The sequence below is a fragment of the Myxocyprinus asiaticus genome, chromosome 42, assembly GCF_019703515.2.
Source record: "Myxocyprinus asiaticus isolate MX2 ecotype Aquarium Trade chromosome 42, UBuf_Myxa_2, whole genome shotgun sequence".
Classification (NCBI taxonomy): domain Eukaryota; kingdom Metazoa; phylum Chordata; class Actinopteri; order Cypriniformes; family Catostomidae; genus Myxocyprinus; species Myxocyprinus asiaticus.
Genome location: NC_059385.1, coordinates 5,744,946 through 5,772,225, shown reverse-complemented (window position 1 = coordinate 5,772,225; position 27,280 = coordinate 5,744,946). Strand labels below are relative to the sequence as shown.

Here is a 27,280-nt window from a genome sequence, read left to right as displayed (position 1 = left end):
CATGTCATTTACCCATCGTGTTATAGCTAAGGCAAGTAGAGTGTTAAAACTAGGACGGGGGGAAGGGGTGCTTCTGTGAAAGTGTATGTTTTATTTTATATTCCATGTACAACAATTTTAATCACATTTAAGCCTCTTAAAATTGTAGGGTGACAAATACATTTTAAAAAGTACAATTTAATTGTTATGAAATGTGTAATTATTACCACACATTTACAGTGAAATTCTTTTTTTTTTTTTCACATATCCCAGCTAAGCTGGGGTCAGAATGCAGGGTCAGCCATGTTACAGCACCCCTGGAGCAGATAGGGTCAAGGGCCTTGCTCAAGGGCCCAACAGTGGCATCTTGGTGGTGCTGGGGCTTGAACCCCTGGCCTTCTGATCAGTAACTCAGAGCCTTAACCACTGAGCCACCACTGCCCAATTATTAGCTGTCACTGTTGGAAATTTCATGTCAACTATAACAATTAAACGCTTGTATTATGAAAAGTGCAGTGTGTCATAGCTGTCCGAATGTGATCTGCCAGGTCCAGTTTACCTCCACGGGTGTCGGGAAAAATGAACATTAGAGAGACAGAAAAAACACCTCACTAGCATTTTCACGTAAAGGTAAAGGGGAGGTGTAGACTCACACCATCAACTCTTGATGAAAAATACTTTCTGTGCTCCCACACATAATCCATTTTGATCAACTCTTCTCAGTAGCTTCAATACAAACAGGAAGTTAGATGACAAAATGCGGAAGAGTGGAGTATGGAAAAGGGGCGGGGCTGAATAAGGCGAATAGAGGGTAGTGTAATGGAGAGTTTTTTCAACAAATTACTGCCATCCACCACTGTCTTTTCTAGGGACATCCCTGCATTTTCCTGCAGGACAACTTCAAACCACATACTGCCTGGATTACAAGTGCATGGCTCTGTAAGCAGAGAGTGTGGGTGCTAGATTGACCTGCCTGCAGTTCTGACCTGTCTCCAATTGAGAACGTGTGGCACATTATGAAGCACACCATACGGCAATGAAGACCCCGTACAATTGTGCAGCTAAATGATTGGGGGAAAATTCCACTTTCTAAACTTAACAAACTTGTGTCTTCAGTGCCCAAATGTTTAATAAGTGTTATTAGAAGAAATGGTGATGTTTCACAGTGGTAAACACTCGACTGTCCCAACATTTTTGGAGCGTGTTGCAATCAACTGATTTGAAATTACTGTACATTTTCAAAAAAGAAAAACATCTTATAATGTGTAGATGTAGTACTTTCAATTTAGCAAAGGGTGAATATAATTTACAAATCACTCCTTTTTGTTTTTATTACCAGTTTTCATACTGTCCCAACTTTTTCGTAATTGGGGTTGTACTACGTAACACAATATGAAACACTAATGTCTTTTTGACTATATCAGTCCTGATACCTGGAAACAGTAACATGCATAGAATAAAACTACTCATGTGACCTAGAAACTGGGCCATGTGTTTTCTTTTCTTTTGAATTCTGCTAGCAAACTAATTTGTATTTACTAATTTGGCACCTTTGCTATATATATATATATATATATATATATATTTTTTTTTAGGTTTCATGAATTGATCACATCAGGTCTGCAATATAATAGAACACAAATATAAAATAAAAACAAGCATTAGAAAAAACAAGCTAGATTTACTTTTGAAATGCAATGGTATTGTCATTATGTCTGTGGTATGAACCACAAATTTCTCCTATATTTCTGGCCACAAAGATCATTTTACAGTGATGAGGTCAATACAGTACAGCTCTTCACATGTATGCAGATAGAATGAACTGTTCTTAAATTGAGTCACAGGGGAGACATTTTATAAAAACATATTTTTAAGAAAAAGATAATTAACAGATACATTTATAAACACACTACTTTTATATTTCAATAGTTTAAAAAAATCGTAGAACAATGCTGTTGTTTCTTAACAATGCGACTTATGTAAGACTCAACATGGTTTGGTCCACACATGAAATGTTTTCAAAAAAAAAAAAAAAAAAAGGTATGATATTAGAAAATAATACATTTATAGCACCCCTGTAAGGATGACAAAAGGGAAAATTGTGTTCATTGTGCCATGACTGTGTGGTGTTTAGCACATTCATTGAATTTATTTCCATCATGCTTTTAAATGGGATATGATTTCTTGAATGATAAACTAAGTGCACAGAAGAATCATTTAAATGTGTTAAGCTTTACTGTCATTCAATTCTAGCACATCCCTCAAGCTACTGCATGCTAAATGGAAGAGCACAGTGTGAATCTCTACTGAAATATCTCGCCAAATATCTCTTCCTTCAGCACTGCTATAAATGATCATTCAGACCTGGAACACATTTATTTTCTGTGGCATCCTATGAATACTGTTCTTGTCTTGTTGGCGTCTTGTGGCAAAGTCTTGATTTTGAGTGAATAGGGTAACTGAAGTCCCTTTTTCAACCTTTGCTTAAACAAAACACCAATCACTTACTGTATCTTCAAATCATTCCGTATTACAGTATCTAGAGACTGTCACAGTTTTAATGGACTCAAACTAACTCCTTTCATTGTTATGCTTCAGTTTGTGAGTTATACGATTGGTACATCATCTCATTTTTCGCTCTTGTAGCAGTAGACGCCATAGAGTTTGTGCTTCTTGTTGGGGAATCCAGAAAAGCGTACTGCAGCCTCTGTGGGACTGCAGCGCCGGCGAGGCCGTGAGATCGGGTAGCGCACACTGCCGTCCGCCAGCCAGCCCGCATCACAGCGGTCGTAGCCCAGCAACTTCCACGCGGCATACATCTGGCCAACTTTAGCGATTTGAGCGCTGTCCTTCAGACACGCTTGCACTGCCTCATCATACGTGAGCTTGGAAGGATGTATCAAGTAGTAGAACCGTCCTGGAGAAACAGGGGTGATGTAAAGAGAAATGTCAATTATCTAAGTTGGATATAAGGTCAAATAAAACAGAAAAAATGTGGAAGAGAATTTGCATTAGAGGTTCTTAGCATGGCTAAGCATGCATGTAACGATGTGGCGTCAATTTGTAGGCCAACACAGATGGCTAATTCACCATGGGTTCCTTCAGGAATTTCCTGTGTGTTTTAATTTGCCATTTTTAGACTGAGTAAAATAAGTTCTGTGGTAAAATCACTTGAAGAGACTTGAAGAAACGCTGTGCTTTACAACATAATTTAGAGTCATACTTTAAACGGAAGTTTAAAAGCCACTGTGTTGCTAATAAACTAAATAAGGACAATAGTGGCTGTCTATTTCATCAAGATTGTATATTCAATGTATTACTGTGTGTACTTCATGTTGTAGAACAAAACGTGAAAGGATGCACGATTGACAGAAATCCTATTTGTGAATGAATTCCCTTCATATTGTAACCACGATTATTAATTTCAATTAATAGAATTTACATGAAATTCCTTTTTTGTGGGGGGCAGATTGCAATCCATATTTCTTTATGTAAGCTACACCTCACAAAAACAAGTGTCACAGCTCTATCATCCCGCCACCTTCCCTTTATGTTTGGACAGTTAGACTACACTTCCCATGATGCACTGTTCCCCATCTTTGTTCCCAGGTGTTCTATGTTTTGTCATTACCCATGTGTGTATATAAAGCCCTCATGTTTCCATTAGTCTTCCTAGGTTCTTGTTTGTTAGCACGTTAGCGTATGGATGTTACATACATAGTTACCCAGCAAACTGCTGTTATGTTTGATTTCCCTTTTGCTCCAATGCTTTATTTTCATCATTGTTTCTTCTTCATCTTCTGAGTTCCATAATAAATAGTTCTACATTTGGATCCCCACTCTCTTGTCTCGTCCTTTCCAGTACCGTGACACTTAGAACTTAATTATCGCTTTTATATTGTTATATTATAATGGGAGCATTCCAGTTTTGTTGCACCAATACTTATAGGCTTATGTACTTAATGAACATGTCTGCGATTGTTTACAATGCTCAACCACTGAAAAAAACTTAAATACAAAACTTTAATTCAGTAGGAGATCTAAATGGAATGCTGTAATTGACAGTTTTTCGGTTAATTGCATTAGCCGTAATTGTAATCTTGATTATTTTTTCGATTAATTGTGCAGCCGTATGTGAAAGTCTCCTCAATAATTATAACCACAGACCCTATTTAACTCATAAATCCAAAACTGCAATTATAAAAACCCTTAGGAAATTCCCATGGTAACCAATGGCTTGAAAATGCTAGATGTACTAGGGTTATACATGCATGGGTTCCAACTGGTAGAGCATGGCACTAGCAACACTAGGATCATGGGTTTGATTCCCAGGAAACACATGAACTGATAAGATGTATACATGTAATGAACTGCAAGTTGCTTTAAATGAAAGCATCTGCCAAATGTAACAGCTTTATTACTGAGTTACTGATGAGTTTATCACCAAGGTTGTAATTATCTAGCTTATGTCAAATGTCTTTCATCAAAAGTATGTAATCTTTTATATATTAAAATATCGTATCCCAACTTATTATGCAGAGAAAACTAGAGGTCAGTCATCCATAGGTTGATTTCCACAAAACTGTTGCTCAGTGGTGCCAACATTGGTTCAACCATGAGTTGGACATGGCATGAGTTTGGGGCAGGAATTTTGGTTTGTTCGACCAATGAAACACTCTGAGATTGTAAAACACACATTATTTTCGCAATTCCATTTGGTGACACTAGTGCAGCAGAAATGTAAACCTTATTCTTTAAACAGTGGGGAGGACAAACCTTTGTAGTTAGAGGTGAAACAGAAGACATCATATTGTTCTTTTTGCTTGTTGCGCATCCCATAATTCCTCACACCGGGGATGGTGTTTTTGCCTCCACACGGCTCTCTGGATTTGGTGATGGGGTACTGCACTGATCCGTCACTGAGCCACCCTGCATTGCACCAGTCCAGCCCATCTCTCCAGGCATCGTACAGCTGCTCGAAAGACGCTACAATGGCATCCTGACCTCGACAAGCTTTCTCAGCGTCATGGAAGTTCAGGTTGTAGCGACCAAGTCGAGGGAAATATGGAAAGACAATGCCTGTGGAATGTCAAAGATCAGGTAAAGCATTAGATATGGACTGTATCAGGCTGGTAGTAGACCTTATTCAGACTAGCCATATTTGAAGAGACTGTACTTCTATCATTCACAGTCTTTTTTTCATTCCTGTCAAAAGTTAAATATGGCAGTACTCTGAATAAGGTCCATGATACAAATTATTGCGTTATTATTATAAATTGTGTATATTATTTATAGATAGATTTAGGCCGATTTTCTGAGCAAAGTTGCAAAGTTCTTTTCAGAGAAACGATCTAATGCTTTCTGATTCGAGAATAATGTGTAATCTGGCAATAACAAATTCCTGATTGCTAAATCAATGTTTTCTGCAGTGCTCCTTCTAAAGTGAATTAAAATGTTCTTGCATTTTGATTTATTGCATGCAACTGAAAGATGACAAGAGTGTCCCATTATTTGGCCTGGATAGCTCTTGCGTCATGATCTTGCTGATGGTTTAAATTGAAAGTCGTTCTACTCTGCATTGTAAGATAATTGAATAGTGTTTACATTACACACTGTGTGAATAGAGTCTTTACACTGCTCTCTCACAGCTATCTGGCTTTAAGGATGCTATAACAGAAAATAAACATGATCCAGTGTATGTTTATTGATTCAGTGTAATAAATTACAAAGAAATATGGAGTTAATTTAATGTTTTTCACTTCATCTGAACTGCATGCATAAACTGTTTAGAGTGATTGCTGAAAAACAAGCTCAGTTTTACAATAGAAATGTTGTTCTACAAAAGTGTTTTTTTTTCACGTTCACCACCAAAACATAATTTTTATCCTAATTTCTCTCAGACCAGAGGATAGCCACATACTGGGGACCAGCATCCAGAGCACAATGGTGACCTTTTCAGCTTTACAGATTCCTCGGAATCTGGGTTAAAAGTCCACACAGAGACGTTCTGGTGGCGCACAGGTAAGTATAACTAGATTGGCATTTCCTTCCTGTATAAAATCCAGCAAGATTTATTAGCGACTTAAAGCTGTGCTTTACCTTGCAGGTCAAGGGATACAACCGCTGTGTCATCCTCCAAACCATCAATGACCTCACACTTATATTTCCCATAATCCTCCAGTGTGATCTCAGTGATGACCAGCGAGGCATCGTTCTCGCTGGCAGCCTGCAAGTGCACGCGGCCGTGGAATTGACCATAGCTCTTTTTGTGGAAGCCCATAGCTACATACACATCAATTTCCTTGAGATAGTCTGAAGTCAGTTTAGTCCATTTGATCCTCAACTTGGGATTTGGGACAGAAGTGGGATCCCGGTTGAACTTGCACGGCAGTGTGGCATTGCCTCCACGTTGTGAGATCACTTTTGGTTGTGCTGTATCAACTGAGAGTCGGGGTCCATTTTCTGAAAAATCAAAGACAGAGATTTCAGACCTTTAGCTTGCTTGATTTGTTCCAAAACAGGGGCTAAAATAGTTACACTGTTGCGTTTTCTTCATGGTTCGGTTTACTTTCACAAGGGAATATTTCAAAACAAACCAAAACTGTGTTAATAAAAGTCTCATTTGAGCAAACTGTTCTCTCATTGGTCAGAATGTTTGTGCGCTGTTCCACAATTTAGCTCATACATCGATATACCGGTTAAAATTATGTACCTGTAAAACTGTGTCAACTGGTATAGATATTTGAGTATTGTTTATGTCACGTTTATGCAAAAGTCTCTGCAAAAGAGGTTGCTCTGCAAATAAACATTATTAGACACACTAATGGATATTGGTTGTAAAATGTCCATTACGGTTATTTTTATCTGTCATTAGCTGCTTTTGCATAATTTTTTTTTTCATTGAAAAGGACCTGTTCTCACGGTCTCTAAGCTCTCTCTCTCTCTCTCTCCTTCTCTCTCTCTCTCTCTCTCTCTCTCCCTCCCGTCTCCCTCTCGCGCCCGCACACAAACACACATGCATACACAAGCATACACACAGAAAGAGTGAAACCAGGTTTTTATCTGTGAAAAAGTTGCTGACGCCTTCCTACTTGTGTCTGTTCTGCCGCTATCCAAAAGAGAGAAGCGATCGTGCTAAAATTACCACAGGAATTATTGAACAACTCCCATTTTGAATGTGCAGCTATATCTAATATAGTTGCCAAAAGGCTATATCTATATTTCTTCTCAGCAGATCCATCTGATATGCTCATGGTTTTTATTGGGATATTGTTTGGCTCATTGGTCCTTTGGGTCGCATTGCATTCTCACCACATGCTAGACCACTCCAGAGTTCGTTTGCAATCGGACTGAGACTATCTCATCCAGGTGGTCTCGGACTGATTGTATTGGTGCGGATCGGAGTGCAATTGCCATGTTCATATATGCCTAAGCGAACCAAACTAATGGAAAAAATGCACCAGGTTCCAAATCAAGTGCTCCAAATGAGCCAGGTGTAAATAACACCCTTAGAAAATATTTTGCATAAAGCAAATATGGATCAAATAAATAATGGACACAATAATTTGATGCAGAGTGTGACATGGTTAATAGCCATCGCTTAGATCCAAATGAGATGTAATACCAAAAAACAGAGGAACTTTATCACAATTATCTTCCCATTTCATTCTCCTAAGCCCTCAATCATTGGTTAGTGTCCAATAACATAAGGCATTTCTTAACCCTTATGCACTGTTCATCACTGAATCACATTACAGTTGTTCCCAGTCAAAAGTGACCAGAAACAATAAACGTGTAATTCTTTTAATTGTTATGAAAGAAATGTAACAACTCTAAATTAAATAATGTAAAAGCACTAAAGTTGTGCATTTTGGGTGTTTTTTATTTTATTTTATTTTATTTACTAATTTATTTACCTATATGACCTTGAGCTTGAGCTTGAAAATGTATCTTTTTGACTTTTATTATGAATATTTTCTCAAATACTGAACCAATCCTCATAAATTACAGTATATACTGTTTGAAAGCTTAAAGTCTCAAGAATAAAACTGTGCTGTCCATTTAAAAAAAATAAAAACCAGATGAAATTACAAGTATAAAAACTAGATAGCTGCAGAGAGCTACTTATTCATCCCTGGTTGAAGAGAAGATGATTTCTAGATTTTGTTACAAGTTCTGCATTTAGATATATATATTTAAACATTATCAAAGACTACTTTTGTCAAAGTTTAGCATTTTGTTTGATTTGTTTGAGGTTATTTTTTGTCAGTTTTTGCATACCTGAAATGAGTAGAATAACAAGTAATAACCTAATTTATCCCTGGTTGTAACAAGATGAATGTGTGTGTGTGTGTGTGTGTGTGTGTGTTCAGCATTGTAGATGTGTTATGGTCTCACCAATTCATTTTGGTGTGTGTGTGTTCTGCATTGTGGCTGATTTATTGATTTATTTATTGACAAATTAAAAAAATATACATAATTCTGTTTTATAGTCTGACCAGTTCAGCTTTGTGTGTGTGTGTGTGTTTGTGTTTTGCACTCTTGATATTTGGTAGTCTCACCCCTTCATGTCTGTGTGTGTTTTTTTCTGCATTGTGGCTGTTTTTTACATTTTATATAATAAATAATGAAAAACAAATCTGTGATTTTTAGTGTTTCCCATTCATTTCCAATGTACAAGTGTTACTTTTTTTTCTACCACTTAGACTAATCGAATCAACTCCAGTTTCTTTGTGTGTGTTCAGATATTAAATGGACGAAAAGTCACCAAGTCTTGTACCAGTCAGATAAAGGAAACCAGTTTTATTGAAGAAACAAAATTGATTTAGGTCAAAAATGACCAAACAGTGCATGAGGGTTAAAGAAGTCAGTGTGAATCCATCCTTGCCTGTTGTGGTTTTGTAAAGACATGAATCACTGAGTTTGTTAGATTTTTGAGATGGAAACTCCCTTACATGTTTATGAAGGAAACTCAGAGGGACTATTAACATTGACTAAATATTCCTCCAATGAGGACACTCCAATAGATGTTCCATCTCCTGCAACCATTTGAAAGACCACATAAAACAAGAGAAATGTGCCGGGCTGAGTCTCCCACTAGCAGACAATGTTGTTCATGTGACCTTTTTGCAAGACTTATGACTGGTTGCCATATTCACATGCTGTTGTGCTGGCTTTGTTGTTGACTCATGCCATTCAATACTTATGCGTGATAAATCAATTTGCCATGACATTTACAACTGCTTAGAGCCATGGAGTTAGTAGTAAATGGTAAAAAAAACATCATGGAAGAAAACATCATTTAAAAAACATTTTTGTTATTGCCACTACAGCTCTGTGCAGCTATAGCTAATGTCATCTGGTTCTCATAATGGTTCCAAAGTGGCATGTGACATATTCAGAACTCATTTGAGATGTGATTGGAGTGTGATTCCAAGGTAAATCAAACCTCATGTTTACTCAATGCGCAAGAGATTTGTGTATATCAACAAAACTCCCCCATACTTGTCCCCAGTAACAGGAAGATGACATCTCAAATTCAAATAAGGATCCTAGTGAGATTTTTGAGTGGGACTATCATAGTCAAGTTGTCCTCAACAGCACCCTGTTGGATCTGCTGATAAAACTTGAGAGTCGCCCACTGTCAGCTAGGACACACTGCAGCTAAACTGCAGAAGAATTCAGCTTCTGCTTTGTAAGGCTTACATTAACACTATGTTCATACTTGTGCTATGCAACAAGTTTCCAGCATCAAGTAATTTTTCAGTTCTCAGGGTAAGTAAAATGCTGCACGAACATTTCAGCCAGTCATAACATTTCTGCTACATGAAGTGTAAATTTTGGACAAATGAGATTTACATTTACATTTACATTGATGATTTTGGCAGATGCTTTTATCAAAAAAGACTTCGCTATCGCTTGCACCATGTTCTACCTGTTGAGCTACATAAATACTCAGCATGACACATCATAAAAGGACACCAAGAAATTGATAAAATGTCTTTTTGCGCATTGTTGTTAGGGCTGGTAGGCCGGGCGCATCTACCCATTAATGCTAAGCAGGGTTGAGCCTGGCCAGTACCTGGATGGGAGACCTCCAGTGGAAACTAAGGTTGCTGCTGGAAGAGGTATTAGGAAGGCCAGCAGGGGGGTGCTCACCCTGCGGTCTGTGAGGGTCCTAATGCCACAGTATAGTGACGGGGAAGCTATACTGTAAAAAAGCACCATCTTTCGGATGAGACTTTAAACCGAAGTCCTGACACTCTGTGGTCATTAAAAATCCCAGGGCACTTCTCATAAAGAGAAGGGGTATAACCCTGGTGTCCTGGCAAAAATTCCCCTCACTGGGCCTTATCAATCATGGCCTCCTTATAAACCCCATCCCTGAATTGGCTACATGTGTGTGGGTGTTTTGGCGCACTATGGCTGCCGTCGCATCATCCAGGTGGATGCGGCACACTGGTGGTGGTTGAGAAGACTCCCCCTATACTATGTAAAGCACTTTGAGTGCCTAGAAAAGCGCTATATAAATGTAAGGAATTATTATTATTATTATTATTACCCATTTACAGGGGTGAATACAATATCAACGTTGGAGACCCCTTGAAACTGGTGCCTGACCGGGTGAACATTTTGCCATCTGTGCACCGCCCTTTGAGGTTGGTTGGGTTTGCACTGCATATGCTGCATACCTGTATGCTGTTCTTTTGCCACCGCTGGTAGGTCAAAAACTCAGATTAACTTCGAAATGAAAAGTTCACTTGTTTTTGTAATCATGTTGTTTTACCTGGATGGTACATAGTGGTTTATACTTAATAATGCATACTATATTGTTGATGACAAACTGATCATAATTGTTTTGCAGATTTGGTTAGGAAAGCTGTGATACTACTGATACTGATATCAGCACAAGTAAATATGGAAACCCAGTGGCTTATCAATTATTCCACACTGGTAGTAAGTAATACCAGCCACAAAAATGCATCTTGTGATGGAACCCAGAAGGGTTTGAATCACCTAAACCGACACCCATTGAGATAATTATGATAAGTGTCCATGTCTTGCAGAAATGCTGGAGGGTGAAACCCCATTTAGGGGATGTGCAGTACAGCCCCGTATCTCTCACTTACACACATAATCACAAACACATACACTCCTTTTCCCACCCCTTACCTGAGATGTATATGGTCCTATAGTGTTCCAGGTCGCTGTACGCCTCGTCAAAGTTGTCTGCTCGGCTCACGGAGAAGAAGACCAAGATGCAAACAGGAAGATAGATCACCTTCATCTTGATTTATAGCACCAGGGGGGTTGGGGGGGTGTCACTTCACTACACAGAGAAAAGAATGGGGGTCAGTCAGACAGTATGCATTTGATGAAAGTTGAGTTTTCTAGGATAAAAGAAAAATTCTTAGGAGTCGTATTATTGAGCATCACTTATACAATGTCAGGTCATTTTGCATTTAGTTTAGAACAGAGATCTGTTTTCATTGAGCAGCAGATCCTCTGCATATTCCCATCTGCAGTAAAACTCCCCTGTGCAGAGCTGTCACGCAAAGACCAACGCACACCGTGTCCTTTTCACCACATCTCCCAAAGAGCCAACTACATAAAGAGGACTATTACAGAAATAACTGTCCAGGCACCTTAAACTTTTGCATGCATGCATTAATCTCAATTAACACCACTGCAATCCAAACACCAGTGCTGCAGAGTTGCTTTCTGTACCCTTCACCTTATGAGGCACTGAAGTGTGCAAAACGTGCAGTCAAGATGCTCGCTATGGCAAACTAACATAAAACTTTACAGGCATACAGTACTTCTAAAGCACAGATAGTCCCTTTACAGCACAGCCTTTGCAGACATAGAGCTCAACAAAGAACTTACCATCTTAAGGAGCTTGTGCTCCCGGCTACTAGCGCATGTAAGGACAGCTACACAAAACTTCAAGGTTTGAAATTATGTAGACTTCTCTTTCTCTCTCTGCAGTCACACTGATTGATCCGTGTTTTTTCTTCATTAATTTCAGAGTGCTGACGCACTGAGGTAGTTCCTCTCTACTGCAGTCAGCAGAACTGCTCTGCAGAGTAGCCAACCCAAACCCCCCCCCCAACCTCATTATGCCTAGCAGGAAGCCACCCCTGATAACACTGAAGACTCACAGATGCAGTGTGCCTTCTCCTGTGACAGATAAGTTACCACAGTGTGCTCGGCTGGGACAAGGCAAAGCCTTATGTGTACAGTGCAGGAGAAGTATTGCAAGCAACTCAATACATCTAAGCACTATGGGAGTTCGAGGCAATAGTAATGGGTCACGATTGTCGACTAGTCATCCAACAATCTATTAATGACTAGTTGAATAGTATGGTCGGCTATTTTTTTTTTTTTTTTACATAGTTTGTATATTTTTAGCAGCATAACTTTAATTCTTAACACATACAAAAAGATGTCTTTGGGCCATTCACACAAAAACTGTTTTTGTGTTTGCGCTCTTTAAAAAAACAATTATTATGTAAACATGCACATTTTTGATTGTCCAGCAGTTTTCAGCATCTTATGTTTTTTTAGACACCGTGTCAGATAAAAAAAGATTTTCAGCTTTTAACGTCAACTGCATCTAGATTTCTTTGCGCAAGAATGCGTTCGGTCTGAATGGCCCCTTAGATTGCTGTGTTGTGAGTTACACTGTTTTTGAGCATCTCACAGCATGAACATTGCATTTTTTTAAATGCCATCTCAAAGTTAAAAAAGCTCAAGACCCCTGCATTCTGTTTCATTTTATTGCGCTCAGTCTAGCTTTTTTGAGAACACATCTTAATAATAAGCCTAATTATACACAACTTCCTTAAGACCAATTAGTCCACTAGTGGTTCAGTCAACCCACCGACTTGTCAATTTTGAAAATCTGTTTTGCACATCCTAGGCACTGCAAAAAGTAATAGAACAAATTAGGCAGGGACTGGAAGGATGCCTCATGGATTTGCTCAGCTAAATTGCCCCACGAGGACACTTTATGACACAATTGTTACAGTGGGAAGAGTTGTTCCCACCCAACATGACCCTAAGGCATTTTTAGCTTAACAACTCTCAGACATGCACTGTTTTGTGGGGTGACGGTTAAGCAAACACAGACTGTTAACTCTTATCCACACCAACTCTGCTGTTGACAAAGAACACTGTTACCAATCGCATTCCTTTGTGAAATTCCATTGTGTACAGTGAGGTCAAGCACAGGGAAAACAAGCCATGCCTTAAGTTTTTAGAATATGGGTAAACGTCCTAAACACACGACTGCAATTGATCAGTATGCAAGAATGGTTTAAAAACAGTGCCAGACCACCAGTTAATTAAATTAAGCATTACATGAATCTTAGTCTTGCACAACTTGAGAACTTATCTTCTGGAAAGAGGCACAGATTCAGTTTTTTGCAATCACAAACAAATAAAGAAATGTTTTGAATGGAAGAACCCATGCTCAGGGTCTTTAAGCAGAAATGCAAACACTTGGTGCAGTGTAATATCAGCATGACATCATCTGTAAAGAAATTAAAGGAGTTATCAAAACTCTGAAGTCTGGGACAGGTCCCATTTAAACATGCTTGTTTAACTCAAGCACAGATTATTCCAGCTATTCTACTTTCCGATCCTCATTTGGAAATCCCTTCTGCAAAACTTAAACCTTTCATTTGTTAGACGTTATTTTTACAGAACTGATGTAAAGTGTTACGTTAACTGAGCTTTTTAGCGAGTGTCCATTAACATTCTTTTGCAGTGATGTTTGAAAACAGTTGCTCTAAATGAACTTATAATAAATGTTAATAGTAATGTTTAATGCAAAGGGTTTGGCTCGTAAAACGTATTTCGTCAGAACAGTCATTTGTTAATAGAAGATGAGATCTGATCTGATCTGATCTTCAGAGAACAGCAGTTTTGGAGACTATACACAACTTTACTTTTATATAAATTTTGACTTCACAATGGTGAGTGGTAATGTTGTCGGCACAACGTGGGGGGCATATAATTACATCATTCCACTACTGGTTCCAGAGCAGCTGTGAAGCTCAGGGAGATTATGGATCCATTTTGGCCGGAGCCTGATTTCCCCTTTGACCCCATTGTCTAGCATGCCAAAAAATAATCCCTTAAGTGGTTGATTTGAGTAGTTGTTTTGAATTGCTATGAGGGCTATTCCTTTCTTCTTTTAGCAGTATATCTTGAGAAGTGGTAGTGGTCATTTTAGCATTTACTATGCACAGACCATATGCACTAAATATTCATTCTAATCATGCATTACAAAATTTAACCTTTTAAACTGCCAACAAAATGTTTTCAAAAGACATTGCCAAGTAAATTGCAGTTTGTCAGAATACAGAATAGCAATACATTCTTAGTGATAAACCAATAAATTAGCTAGTATCAATCGCTGATATTTGTACTGTACATTTAAGCTGATTAACAGCTTAATAGTTTCTCCGTTATATCAGTTTCAGATACACCAATAGCCTTGTCAAAAGATTTTCTGTTTTCATTTTTTAGTGAATTTTAAATAGGATGACCAGACGTCCCCATTTTCCATGGACAGTCCCAGTTTTTGGTGGTATGTCTCCGACTGGAGCGGTCCCCAGAAATGTCCCCATTTTTCCCGAGCATTCAAAACAGCCCGCATGGTGAATTATATTACATGGCAAGAAACTGCCCCAGCAGCAAAGCCTACCGTGTGCTGTTTATTTTGACCAACAGAGGGGGCTGCTCGCTATAGCAGCTTCAAATCATTCATCTTCCTTCACTGATTATTTGGTCGGGCCAGTTTTGCCATTAAGCAGCCATTTGCCACTAGCTATTTATGTAATAAAGTTATATTGTTATGTATTTTATAACAGGTTCTGAATTCGGTGCGGGATTGTACTGAAAGTTTGGCCTTCATAACGTGGGAAGTCCTGCACAGACCACACAAACTATAACATGCTGGTTAAAAGTAGTCAAATTAATACCTGCAGATGAACAAATAAAATCAAAAATTTTATCTATGTATTTAATTGGACTGTAAAACCGATCAATGTGATAATCTCTCCGTGTGATCAGTGTAATATTCACACACTAAAGGAAGCACCTTCTCACATATTTGCTACTTTGTTGTTTTAACATATACCCGAAATAAATTTCAAAGAAGAATATTACATTAATAATAGTGATCCACCGATATGGGTTTTTAATAGCCAATTCCGATGCCGATATCCAGAGAGTAGGGTGGTCGATAGGCCGATACAATGCCGATATATCACACAATTTAATAAATTAAATTACAAACATAAAATTGCTAAAAAATTAATAAACTCTTATTTAGCACTATATTTACTCAATTTCACACTAAACTTTAACTTATAATAATATAAAATATAAAAATATAAAATAATATTGTTTATAAAATGGTAGATACCAGTTTCTTCTGATTTCTGTTTAGTCACCAAATTTTAGTAATTTATTTGCACATGAAGAAATTGTTCATATATTAGGAAGAAGGAAATAACAGTATACAGAGTAGTCCAGGAACCATTGATGGCATGTGTGCATTAACAATATAATTTTATCCAAAAATACAGAATCAAACCAATTGTACATACAGTGCATAGTGAATAGGATATTTACTTATAGCACACGTGAAGCGCTCATGTGGATCCAGCACGAGCAGCAATCTCCTGACAGTTTAAACGGCCTGGATCGCCTGCTTGGATTGTCATGGACAGACTGTCATGATTGTTTGATCCTGATCCTGAAGTTTTGATTCTGGCTGATAGAATATGCGCTTCAGAGGAAGATATTAGACGAGCGCTCGACTGGAAGAAAACCCTGGATTTTCATAAGGTTCGTGAATTACATCTGTTTAAACGAGATATGCGCATGTTTGCAGACGGTAGGCTACATGATATAAGTTTTATTGATATTTGCCTTTTTATCATTAGACAAGACAGTTAAAAGTTACAGGGAACTGTTGAAGAGAGAATGAAAGAATATGTGCTTTAGAGGTAAATAAATGAGTGCTCCACAGGATGCTGGATCTGCTGAAGTTGTGTGAGGTTGGTTTATTACATCTGTTTAAAGGAGATATGCGCATATTTGCAGATGGTATATGATATTAGTTTTATTGATATTTGCCTTTTTATCATTAGACGAGACAGTTAAAAGTTACAGGGAACTGTTGAGGAGAGAGAGGGAGAATGAAACAGGTGAGCACTTTAACATTATGAGCTCAAACGTGTCTGTCGCAACTCTGATATGTGGACCGTTTAAATGAGACTGTGTTGAACACCGGTCTGTTATTGTAGTAGCACGATGGCACATAACTAAACGAACCTTGGCTGGTCGTTTATATGTCTCAGTCGCTTCAAATGCAAGCAGACGATTCTCAGTGCCCTCAAGAAACAAATCGACCAAACTGGAAAATTTATCGGACAATGCCGATAATTAAAAAATTCCAAATATTGGCCGATTTATCGGCCTTGGCGATATATTGGTCAACCACTAATTAATAACATGGAAATAAAATATGTATAATAAAATATCTGCAAAGAAATGTACAGTTAGTCAGTACATTACAGCATAAATTACATTGCTCCTTGCAGGGAAATGAGTGACTGAAACGGATCACCATATATAAGACTTGATCGAAATAAAAAATAGTAATTAAGAAAAACAGGTCCATATGAGATATGCAAACAGTTAGGTAAAATAGTATTATGATAATAATAATAATTATTATTAGACGAAATTTAATGATCAACTTTACCTCCGTGTTTGAATTTCATTGAGACAAAGGCTACAATTCAATAGAGCATGATACACCACACCGTAAAAATTATTTCCATGATTTGTTAATTTAATATTTTTTGCCAGATCAACTTAGATTCACTAATGTGTTCAGATAACATACTGTAAGAATCTATGTTTTTATTGAGTAAACTAATGGCTCAATGGCAATGCACTGATATAAAAAATTATTCCACTAATTGTTTTTATTCAAATTATTATTTATTTTATTTTATTATCAAATTTTATTTTAAATGAACTCAAAAGTCTACGACCTATTGACCACTGAATTTGAAATGTCCCTGTTTTTCGTTTCAGAAATTTGGTCACCTTAATTTTAAATACAAAATGTGTTCATTTAATCTCAGCAATTTCTTTGTACATCTCATTTGCTGTTTTTTTACATGTATATCGCCATCCTGCTCTTTCACAACAGCATCAACCATTGAAAAACATACTGGTCGACCACTAATTATTAGTGTACCTGAAAGCAATATTTCTACAGGAAATGACCAAAAATAACCTGATATGCATGTTTGCATGAGCATAAGCAAGTCCGCAAGAGTTTCAACGGCACTGAATCTCATTTGTCCTTTTCGTATTTTCTGTTAACATAATAATACAGGTGATCAGCAGTGGTTACTTAAGATGATACCAAAACTGACAGCATGAAGATGCCCTTCAGCGATCCAGATAGCACACAAATATTAAAGAGTGCACACTAATTTCAACCTGAGCTGATATGCATGAGAGATGAGGATTTGTCTGTCTTGTCTATGCTAAGTGGGTTAATTGTGCTTGCCAGGAAATGCAGCTAAACAAACCTGTGCAGGTGACAGTGGTGGTTTTCAGGTAAGTGCAGAAATGGTAAATCACATATATAAAACGGTAAACCTGTGATTTCAATGACTCATGTTTAATGCTTATGTTTGATTCCACAAAGCGCTCAGAAACCCTTAATTTCCATAACATCAGACACAAACAGGATTGTTTCCTCCCTTCAAATGAGTCGCTGTGTTTGAAGAGCACACCATCTCTCTGCACTAGACATTAGACCGATGACAGATGTTTGACCAGGATCTTTAAACCTCATTCACAGTGAAATCAGGTTTGGTTTTCAATGACTTCTCAATGTTTCTGTTTAACATTAAAACTCAGTGTTTCCCAGAAAGGTCATGTATTGGTTTTTAATCATCGAGGACAGATTAAAATCAATACATGAAAATGGTGTCTGAGAATAAAATATGTGTTTCATGTAGATGTCTTAGGCCACATCCACACTAATTTGTTTTCAGTTTCCTAACATCAACGTTTTCCAAAGTATGTGGTTATGGAGAGCGCTTTCAAAGGCGCTCAGTTTTCTGTAAAGGAAAACGCCATTCTAGTGTGAATGAGAGGCGTAAACGTAGCTAAATCAATGTGTTTTCAACGAAAACATATTAGTGTGGAATTGGGCTTAGGAAACTTTTTTTTTAAGGATTTTGAAGATATAAATTCTGGCAGTTTCCTTTAGCTGTTCCTCTAAAGAAATTCCTCAAACTGTCTGAATTTCCCAAATCCTTCTAAACTAAACCACTTCAGCCATTATTACAGGTCAATATTCACTTAAATTTGGAATGTATTGAAATACTGTATAGATTTGATCTTTGCAGGCATTTTCAGGGCAACGCTGATTGAATTTTCAGCCTCTCCCTGAAACACACGTGTTTATTTGCCAGGCAAATCAACTGTATCTTATTATGAGCAGTGCAGAAAGACCCACTGACACGTATGTAGTTTTTGCACACTAAAATTTGTAAGACTGGCCCCATTGACGGGGTAATTGGATGGGCCATTACACATTTTTTGGCAGCCAACACACCACTCCCAGCCCCAACAACTTAAAGAGCCATGTCACAACATTTAAAATCTTTCCATGTGTTTCTCTAGGGGTCAGGCATGTGTTTGACCCCCACTCTCTACAAGCACTGACTAAAGTGGTCTTCATTACATAAGTCCAATCCATTTTTTAGCAGGAGTCAGATACAGTATGTCATGAAAGTATTTTACAACACACAGCTGTGGTTTTACCCCCATTTGCATTTAGACAGTTAGTGTTGTTTTGACATACTGGAACATTCTTTATCGGTTTGGTTTATTTGGAACATTTTTAGCTAAATATATCTTAATTTCTGCTTCATATACGGTATGCATTCACCTAGTGTCCTGGGCTATAGGCCCCCTCTGAGTGTTGCTTTTCTTATATTAAAAATATTATGTAGTGTTTCACATATGAGCTGTTTGAGAGACCATTGCAACAGTTCAGCCATTAGTGTGTAAAATAAGGAGACACTCTGTTCTGAACCAAAGACTCTTTCTGGGATCCAGATGAAAAAACTATTTTGGGATTTGTGGCAAACGACTTAGAAATAAGACTTACAAAAAAAGAGAAATCTAATGTTGTATCACTGAAAATAAAGCTATTCTCTTGTTTTCAACTACACTATCAGATAAATATACTTATAATGTCAAGTTTATGTGTTTTGGTTCATGTTTTTCATGTCTTTTATTTTCAAGTTTAGTTCCTGTTCATGGCATGTGATTTCCTGTTCCCTCATGTGATCTTGTCATGTGTTCCCCCTGTTCATGTGTCTTGTTTTCATTGGTTCTTTGTTTGATTACTTTGTTATTAGTCTTGTCTTTTCATTGGTTTAAGTTCATTTAGTCTTGTTATCTTGTTTATTAGTTTAGTCTTGTGATTGGCTGTCTTGTTTACTTGTTACCCATGTCCTTGTATTTAAGCCCTCATGTTTGCCATTGTCTGGTGTGAGGTATTGTGTATGTAACTTTGTTGTTTTGTTCTAGTCAAGCCATAGTCAAGCCATAGTCAAGCCATAGTCAAGCCATAGTCAAGCCATAGTCAAGCCATAGTCAAGCCATAGTCAAGCCATAGTCAAGCCATAGTCAAGCCATAGTCAAGCCATAGTCAAGCCATAGTCAAGCCATAGTCAAGCCATAGTCAAGCCATAGTCAAGCCATAGTCAAGCCATAGTCAAGCCATAGTCAAGCCAAGTTCATGTTCACGTTTTTGGGATTCCACGTTTGTAAATAAACTGCACTTGGGTTCATCTTCACACCATCGTCTCTTCGTCTGCCTGTTGCCAACATCATTACATATAACACATTAAAATGACATCTTTTACAGTACACTTAGTAATTTTTTGTTCATGTGTTGCTGGTTGATAAGACAGGGGTCTTGAACTTTATATTGACACCTATTTGCATGCATAACAAATGGGAAACATTTCCGGTTACCGATGCCATTGTAAAAAAAAATACTGTATTCATAGGCCAATCTGTCACCTGTGATTATTTTTTTCCAAAATCAAAATTGCCTGAAAATAGGGGGTTACTGAGCTGAAGTGAATAGTATTCAACTGGTCATGTGATCTCAACATAATGTAAAAGGAAGACCACCCTTGTGCACAATAAAACAACTTTTTTGGGGGGTGACTGATATAACTGGAGTCTTCAGCTCATGTAAGTGTTCATCATGTAACTGAAAAAAATTACACTATCAGTTAAATTTTCTAAGCATTAAGAAAAAAAGCAAGTAATCTTTTCATTTGGGTTGTACCTGTTCTTTACTGTTTTCTAAACATGTCCCATATGAGTTTAAGACAATATACCTTTTATTCATAGACTCCAGCATAAGGGAGAGCTCTGTGCTCAAAGCATAAAGAACCTTTGACTTGGTGGCACTACCTGGGTGTGAACGGCATGGCTCATACTGGCTCTAAAAGTGGAATCATAACGCTCAGATGTAGAACAGCGGATGGAGTTTTTGACGCAATGCAGAAGGTAACATTCTTGATGTGTGTCACTTTTTCAATGTAAGAAAAACATTATATGCAGAGACAACTTATAAATAAACCATTTTGAGATTGGTTTCCCAGAAAAGTGTAAAAACTGTGGCTCTGTGGTGCTATCAAAACATTGCATTATTTGTTTGAGCATCCCAGCCATTGCAGCATTGGCTCAAACAAGAGTTTGCAGTGGGACAACCTGTTTGTCTGACTATGGCAGATGGAGTGTTCGAGAATCTGTCAAAACCATTTGGTGACACTATAGAGGTGCAGAAATTACACACTTTGCCATTAACAACAGATTATGTTTATTTACAAGGCAAAAAACCCATGAAAACAATTTCAAAATGAGCAAAGAGCCCATTACTCTTGGTAAGGCTATTTATTTAAATGCAAAATAGTCTGTACTACAAATAAATTGGTCATTTGAAAAATTATATTTTCCTCTAGTGGTACAAGGGGTGGGTTCATACCAGTCCACCCACCCAGTATCTCATTAGAGTTCTGTAGGTTTTGACGTCACCCTCGTGCCACCTTAGCTCACAAAGAGCCCTCAGTACTGATGCATAAACTGCGACCGTTTCTCTACTACTGAGCATGAGAGAGAACTAGCATCCTCAACTCATCCAGTCCAAGCTACCAGGAAGCTCTCTACACACCTTCAGTGGGCATTTTCTAAGTTATGTACCAAAAATAAGCCATTAAAAATAGATTTACAGTCCTTATCCTCAAAATTATATAACAAATGTGTGTTTCAGAAGAAAAGACTGATCAGGAAAACTATATGCTTCCTATAAACAGTGGGCTGTGTTTGGTAGCTTTACAGAACATGAAGCATTTTAAACATTAAAACTGAAACATGTTCTTGTAGGTGTCCTTAAAGAGGGTCAGACTTGCACAAAGCACATAGTTCCTCTACATGCCCTTATTTGCAATTCAGACGTGATTGTCTCGGTCCAAAGCCAACATTTTTCAATCTCAGTGCTGTAATATGTTTTGCAATAAAGCCCTAAAAGGCATGTGTTTTAGATTGTTATTTCTCCAAGTGCCTGGTGCCATCTGACCTGTTTGAAGTATCAAAAGTATTAAAATATTCAAAAGAACAACTCATAAGAGTAATTCGTCTGGGAATCGGACTGCACTGGTTGTGCTGTATGTTGTGTGCTCTAGGTTTAAAAGAACCAACTCATAAGAGACATTAGATTGGGAATCAGACAACACTGGTTACACTGTATGTTTTGCACTGTAGGTTCAAAAGAACCAACTCATAAGAGTCATTAGTTTGGTAATCAGACTACAATGGTTGCGCTGCATGTTTCACACTGTAGATTTAAAAGAACCGACTATTAAGAGTCATTATTTTGGGAATCGGACTACAATGGTTGCACTGTATGTTTTGCAACGTAGATTCAATATAATCCATTCATAAGAGCCATTAGTTTGGGAATCAGAAAACACTGGTTGCGCTGTATGTTTCACACTGTAGATTCAAAAGAACCGACACGTAAGAGTCATTCATTTGGGAATCAGACAGCACTGTATGTTTCACTTTGTAGATTCAAAAGAACCAACTCATGAGAGTCATTAGTTTGGGAATCAGACTACAGTGGTTGCGCTGTATGTTTTGCACTATAGATTCCAAAGAACCGACTCATAAGAGTCATTTATTTGGGAATCGGACTGCACTGGTTGCGCTGTATGTTTCCTGCTATACATTCAAAAGAACCGACTCATAAGAGTCATTAGATTGGGAATCAGACAACACTGGTTACACTGTATGTTTTGCACTGTAGATTCAAAAGAACCAACTCATAAGAGTCATTAGTTTGGTAATCAGAAAACACTGGTTGCGCTGTATGTTTCACACTGTAGATTCAAAAGAACCGACTCATAAGATTCATTATTTTTGGAATCATATAACACTGGTTGTGCTGTATGTTTCGCACTGTAGATTCAAAAGAACCGACACTTAAGAGTCATTCATTTGGGAATCAGACAGCACTGTATGTTTCACTCTGTAGATTCAAAAGAACCAACTCATAAGAGTCATTAGTTTGGGAATCGGACTACAGTGGTTACGCTGTATGTTTTGCACTATAGATTCCAAAGAACCGACTCATAAGAGTCATTCATTTGGGAATCGGACTATACTGGTTGTGCTGTATGTTTTGTGCTCTGGGTTTAAAAGAACCAACTCATAAGAGTCATTAGTTTGGGAATCAGACTACAATGGTTGCGCTGTATGTTTCGTACCATAGCTTCAAAAGAACCGACTCATAAGAGTCATTAGTTTGGTAAACAGACTACAATGGTTGCGCTGTATGTTTTGCAACGTAAATTCAATATAACCCACTCATAAGAGCCATTAGTTTGGGAATCAGAAAACACTGGTTGCGCTGTATGTTTCACACTGTAGATTCAAAAGAACTGACTCATAAGAGTCATTAGTTTGGGAATCGGACTGCAGTGGTTGTGCTGTATGTTTCGTGCTGTACATTCAAAAAAACTGACTCATAAGAGTCATTCATTTGGGAAAGGGACAACACTGGTTACGCTGTATGTTTCGTACCATAGATTCAAAAGAACCGACTCATAAAAGTCATTAGTTTGGGAATTGGACTGCAGTGGTTGTGCTGTATGTTTCACTCTGTAGATTCAAAAGAATTGACTCATAAGAGTAATTTGTTTGGGAATCAGACTGCACTGGTTGCACTGTATGTTTCGTGCTGTACATTCAAAAGAACCAACTCATAAAAGCCATTCATTTGGGAATCATACTGGTTGTGCTGTATCTTTTGTACTCTAGGTTTAAAAGAACCAACTCATAAAAGTCATTAGTTTGGGAATTGGACTGCAGTGGTTGTGCTGTATGTTTCACGCTGTAGATTCAGGAGTGTTGCGACGTTGCTGACTGGCAGATTATTTAGTGCAGTGTTCCATCCGCATTGGCAGAAGAATGCTTGTTCGAGAACCATTAACGGAACCAAAAGTCATGAAAATCTTTTGGTTCTGGTATTTTTTTCAAAGTGAAATCAGTTCCCAATCCTAGTTGAATAAATCTCTGTACAAACACTAAATGAGTCCAAATTAGGCTCTCATTATTAACATAACCAACAATTCATAAATCCGAAGTAAAATGGTAAGAACAGAAAAAAAAACTGGCAGTGATTGTAATTAACAGCACTGGAGTATAAGCATGAAATGCTCCATGTACTAATGAAACAGACATAAAACTGGCTCTCTGTTGCAGTAAGTGATGCAAGGCATTAACCTGGAGGAGATCAGGGGTGAAATGAATTGCATCGCTCGAGGCCGCCCTCTACTACATCACAGAAGTGTGGAGAATCAATTTCAGAGGTCACTTGGAAAATCTGCAGCTTTAATGTGATCTGGCAGCAATGTGAGTAAAAGGTCAGAGTTCAGCCGTGGTCATCTCAGACCACTGGGCCTATCTCAGAAAAAATCTGGCAATATGACCTTGAGATCAGCAACCAAACAGCTGCCAGACAGATCTGATTAACTACAAAAGATGGCAACATGCACTGACCATCTTTATTTGCTTTGCTATTTTGCGTGTGTTATACATGACATACATATATAGTACAAGAGTCCTGTGTATGTTATAGCGGAAATGTTATTTTGAAGAAAGTCAGTCAAGAGTGCTTTAGTGGCTGACCATGTTGAAACTCAATGGGTTTTAAAGGTACGTGATATTCATGCTCCAAACCGATAGATGGCAAGCTCAACTCATCAAGCAATTCAGAATGCTTCATTCATATGTCAAATAAAGCCATGCATTATTAATTTATACTTTTACACACTCTCTGGCCCCATTATTTGTTTAACCAGCTGTTTCCTTCTGGGCACTTTCCACTATTGAAGTGAACCCTCTGTATGCGCCCATTTTGTACCATAAGAACATTCTGTCATTGCATGGGCAATTCAGACAAGTAGGCTTTTCACTCAGCAAAATGTAGGCTACACTTGCTGGTCTCTTTGGAGCCAGAGTGTCTCATAATTAATTGAGAAATTACAAGGGGAAGTTGTTTGTGTTTTAATGTTAATGTGACTGTTCATATGAATTGACTCAACTGCTGGAACACCACTAAACAGCTTTAGGAAACCATAAAGATAAAACTAATTGATTTGAGGGGTAGATTGAAAGCTAAATGACTTATGTAACCATCATGACGTCTTTTACAGTTCTAATTAAACATCAAAATATTGGCAAATCTTCCAATGCAAGGACGACTACTTTGAATCTTGAAACAATCAACTGCTTTGATGATTTATTAATTGCCGATGTCATAAGCTTCTTCAAAACATAGTTAATAAAACTAAACCTCATCAATTAAATACTGAACTGGATTACAGTATGAGTCATTCAAATGGACAGTTGACATGTCAAGCAGTTGCAGTAAAGTAGTGTCCTGCTGTGTGACATGCTATACTTCATCAAAAACTGTTTAAAGAACATTTGTCTTTTTCTGTTATAATTATCACACATGGTTTTAATGGCCTCATATTGAGAGAACATTTGTAGGCCCGTTTTACACCTCAGGACTATTTATGTGAACTGTATAAATGTTAAAATGATTAATAATGGCTAAAATTTTATAGAACTGGTGAACAGGTTTACCTTAAATATAGGCTAATTCCCCTATGCATTAATATTTTAAAATGTAAATTGTAATATGTTGTAATAAAATCTTATTCCATTAATATTACTGTGTACATAGTTCATGCCCATGATACAAAATATAAATATACAAAACTAGGAATTGTTTTTATTCTTGAAAATGTATCTGCATGCCAGAAGTCCCAAAAAGATTCAATCAACACAAATACAAAATATTTTTTATTTTTTTATTTTTTTAAATCTATAACATTTTGAACTTGAACAAACATATGTAGAAGTAGTCTCACTATTGCCACTATTTGTTCCAGTATATTATTATATTATTAATACATAGGCCTATCAATAAATGCCCGATTAGTAGAAGACTACAAAAATGTTTACGAATTATTTCCGTAAAAGTCTGAGCATGGCTTTTGGCTGACTTCCCATTTCAAATATATTTTTAAAGCCATGTAACAATTTGAGAAGTTTATAAATGCAGATCATGCAGAAGATCGCTAAGAATAAACATATGTTCGTTAATTCCACATGTAGTGAGGTATTGCGAGTTCTACTGCGCTTTAAATAAAATAGCCTACATTTTTATTTTGATCACAAGTAAACTCGGCTACCCATAAAGAGAATAAACGGACGGAGCATGGAAAGAAGGGATGTGTAATTGCAGGTTCTTACCTTGTGGAGCAGAGCTCTGCGTGACTGCGTCCCTCTGAATGATCTCTGATGAGCTCGTGCATGTGAACTGCTCGCTGCTCTTCACACACGTCACACATGAGGCAGAGCCCGCTGGAGAACAAACCGCGCGCTGACCGACAGAGCAGAGAGGTGCTGAAATCGACACCGTGTGCGTCATCAAGGACTGTTACAAAGTTACACTGGAATGTAACAAGCGGTGCGATGATTAATGTTACGTGACATAATTGTTTTTCAATGAAGCAATATTTACAAACATCCGTTCTAACGGACAGGGGCGGACTTAGCACTAGGCAAAGGTAGGCAATCGCCTAGAGCCCACAGAAGCCAAGGGTAGGGTTGCAACCCGTCCCGTAAAATACGGGATCGTCCCGTATTTAAAGATAAAATGATGTGTCCCGTATTGATTGTCCCGTATTTAAGCTGGTCATATGGTGTAAGGGTGAAATCCTTCCAGATCGCCAGTTTAACATTGATATAAGTTGAAAAATTTGCCTATGGTGGGTAAGGGACCGTCTGAAAAGTCCACACATTGTACTAAAACGTGCTATTACTGTGGTGGGTGTGGTAAGGGACCGTCTGAAAAGTTCACAAATGGTGGTAAAACTGGCGTTTTTTCTATATAAATGTTCAATAAGATCAAACAATGTATGAATACAATCATCAAGACAAGTACAGGTGAAGGAAAAAAATAAACAAATAAAATACAAATTATAAAAAAAAAATATGTATAAACCATCCAAAATGTATACATAAATAAGATAAAGAAGACAAACAATTGAAAGAATTAAAAGAAATATATATTTAACATATAAATTATGTATTTATTTATTTTTTATAAGTCATGGGTCAGGAAATTCTCATTTTAGCATATAAGAAAAGATATACATTTTTTATTAATAATGCATATTAACTCAACGCATTTATTGCTAAAACTGTGGAGGATGTGGTTAGGGGCCATGAGGTTTTATGCAGTCTACACAAGTTCATAAAAATGTGAATGTGAGCCAAACCACTCAGACAGTTTTGCGTGATTTCACTGTATACTCTGTTGTAAGTTACAAGCTAAACTACATTGCTGCTAGTTCACAGTAGCAGATCCTGGCATATGTGATATAGGCAGGCACCTAAGGCGGCAACGCTCTCTGGGGTGGCAAGACAGGGTACCTGCCAGGCTGCCCCTGCACAGAACTCGCTAAATCGCGATGGAAGAAAGGTGCCCCGAATTGTGCCGCCCTGCCCATGGCTCGCAAGATCGTGATGGGAGAAATGTGCCCCAAATTGTGCCACCCCGCCCCCGCCCAGAGCTCGCAAGATCGTGATG

The 27,280-nt window shown here is 37.7% G+C and overlaps 1 protein-coding gene and 1 long non-coding RNA gene across 2 annotated transcripts in view; both read right to left on the bottom strand.

Moving 5' to 3' along the window:
- The window catches only part of LOC127432640 (uncharacterized), a 137,104-nt gene that overhangs the window by 97,474 nt on the left and 12,350 nt on the right, over positions 1-27,280 (bottom strand). The gene's annotated exons all lie outside the window — the stretch shown is intronic.
- Positions 1,663-26,071, bottom strand: hapln1b (hyaluronan and proteoglycan link protein 1b). Its single transcript, XM_051683901.1, has 5 exons — positions 25,939-26,071; positions 11,152-11,308; positions 6,079-6,441; positions 4,756-5,058; positions 1,663-2,896 (listed from the first exon to the last, which is right to left on the bottom strand). Exons 2-5 carry the CDS (start codon positions 11,264-11,266, stop codon positions 2,607-2,609), a joined length of 1,071 nt encoding a protein of 356 aa, XP_051539861.1. The 5' UTR covers positions 11,267-11,308; positions 25,939-26,071; the 3' UTR covers positions 1,663-2,606.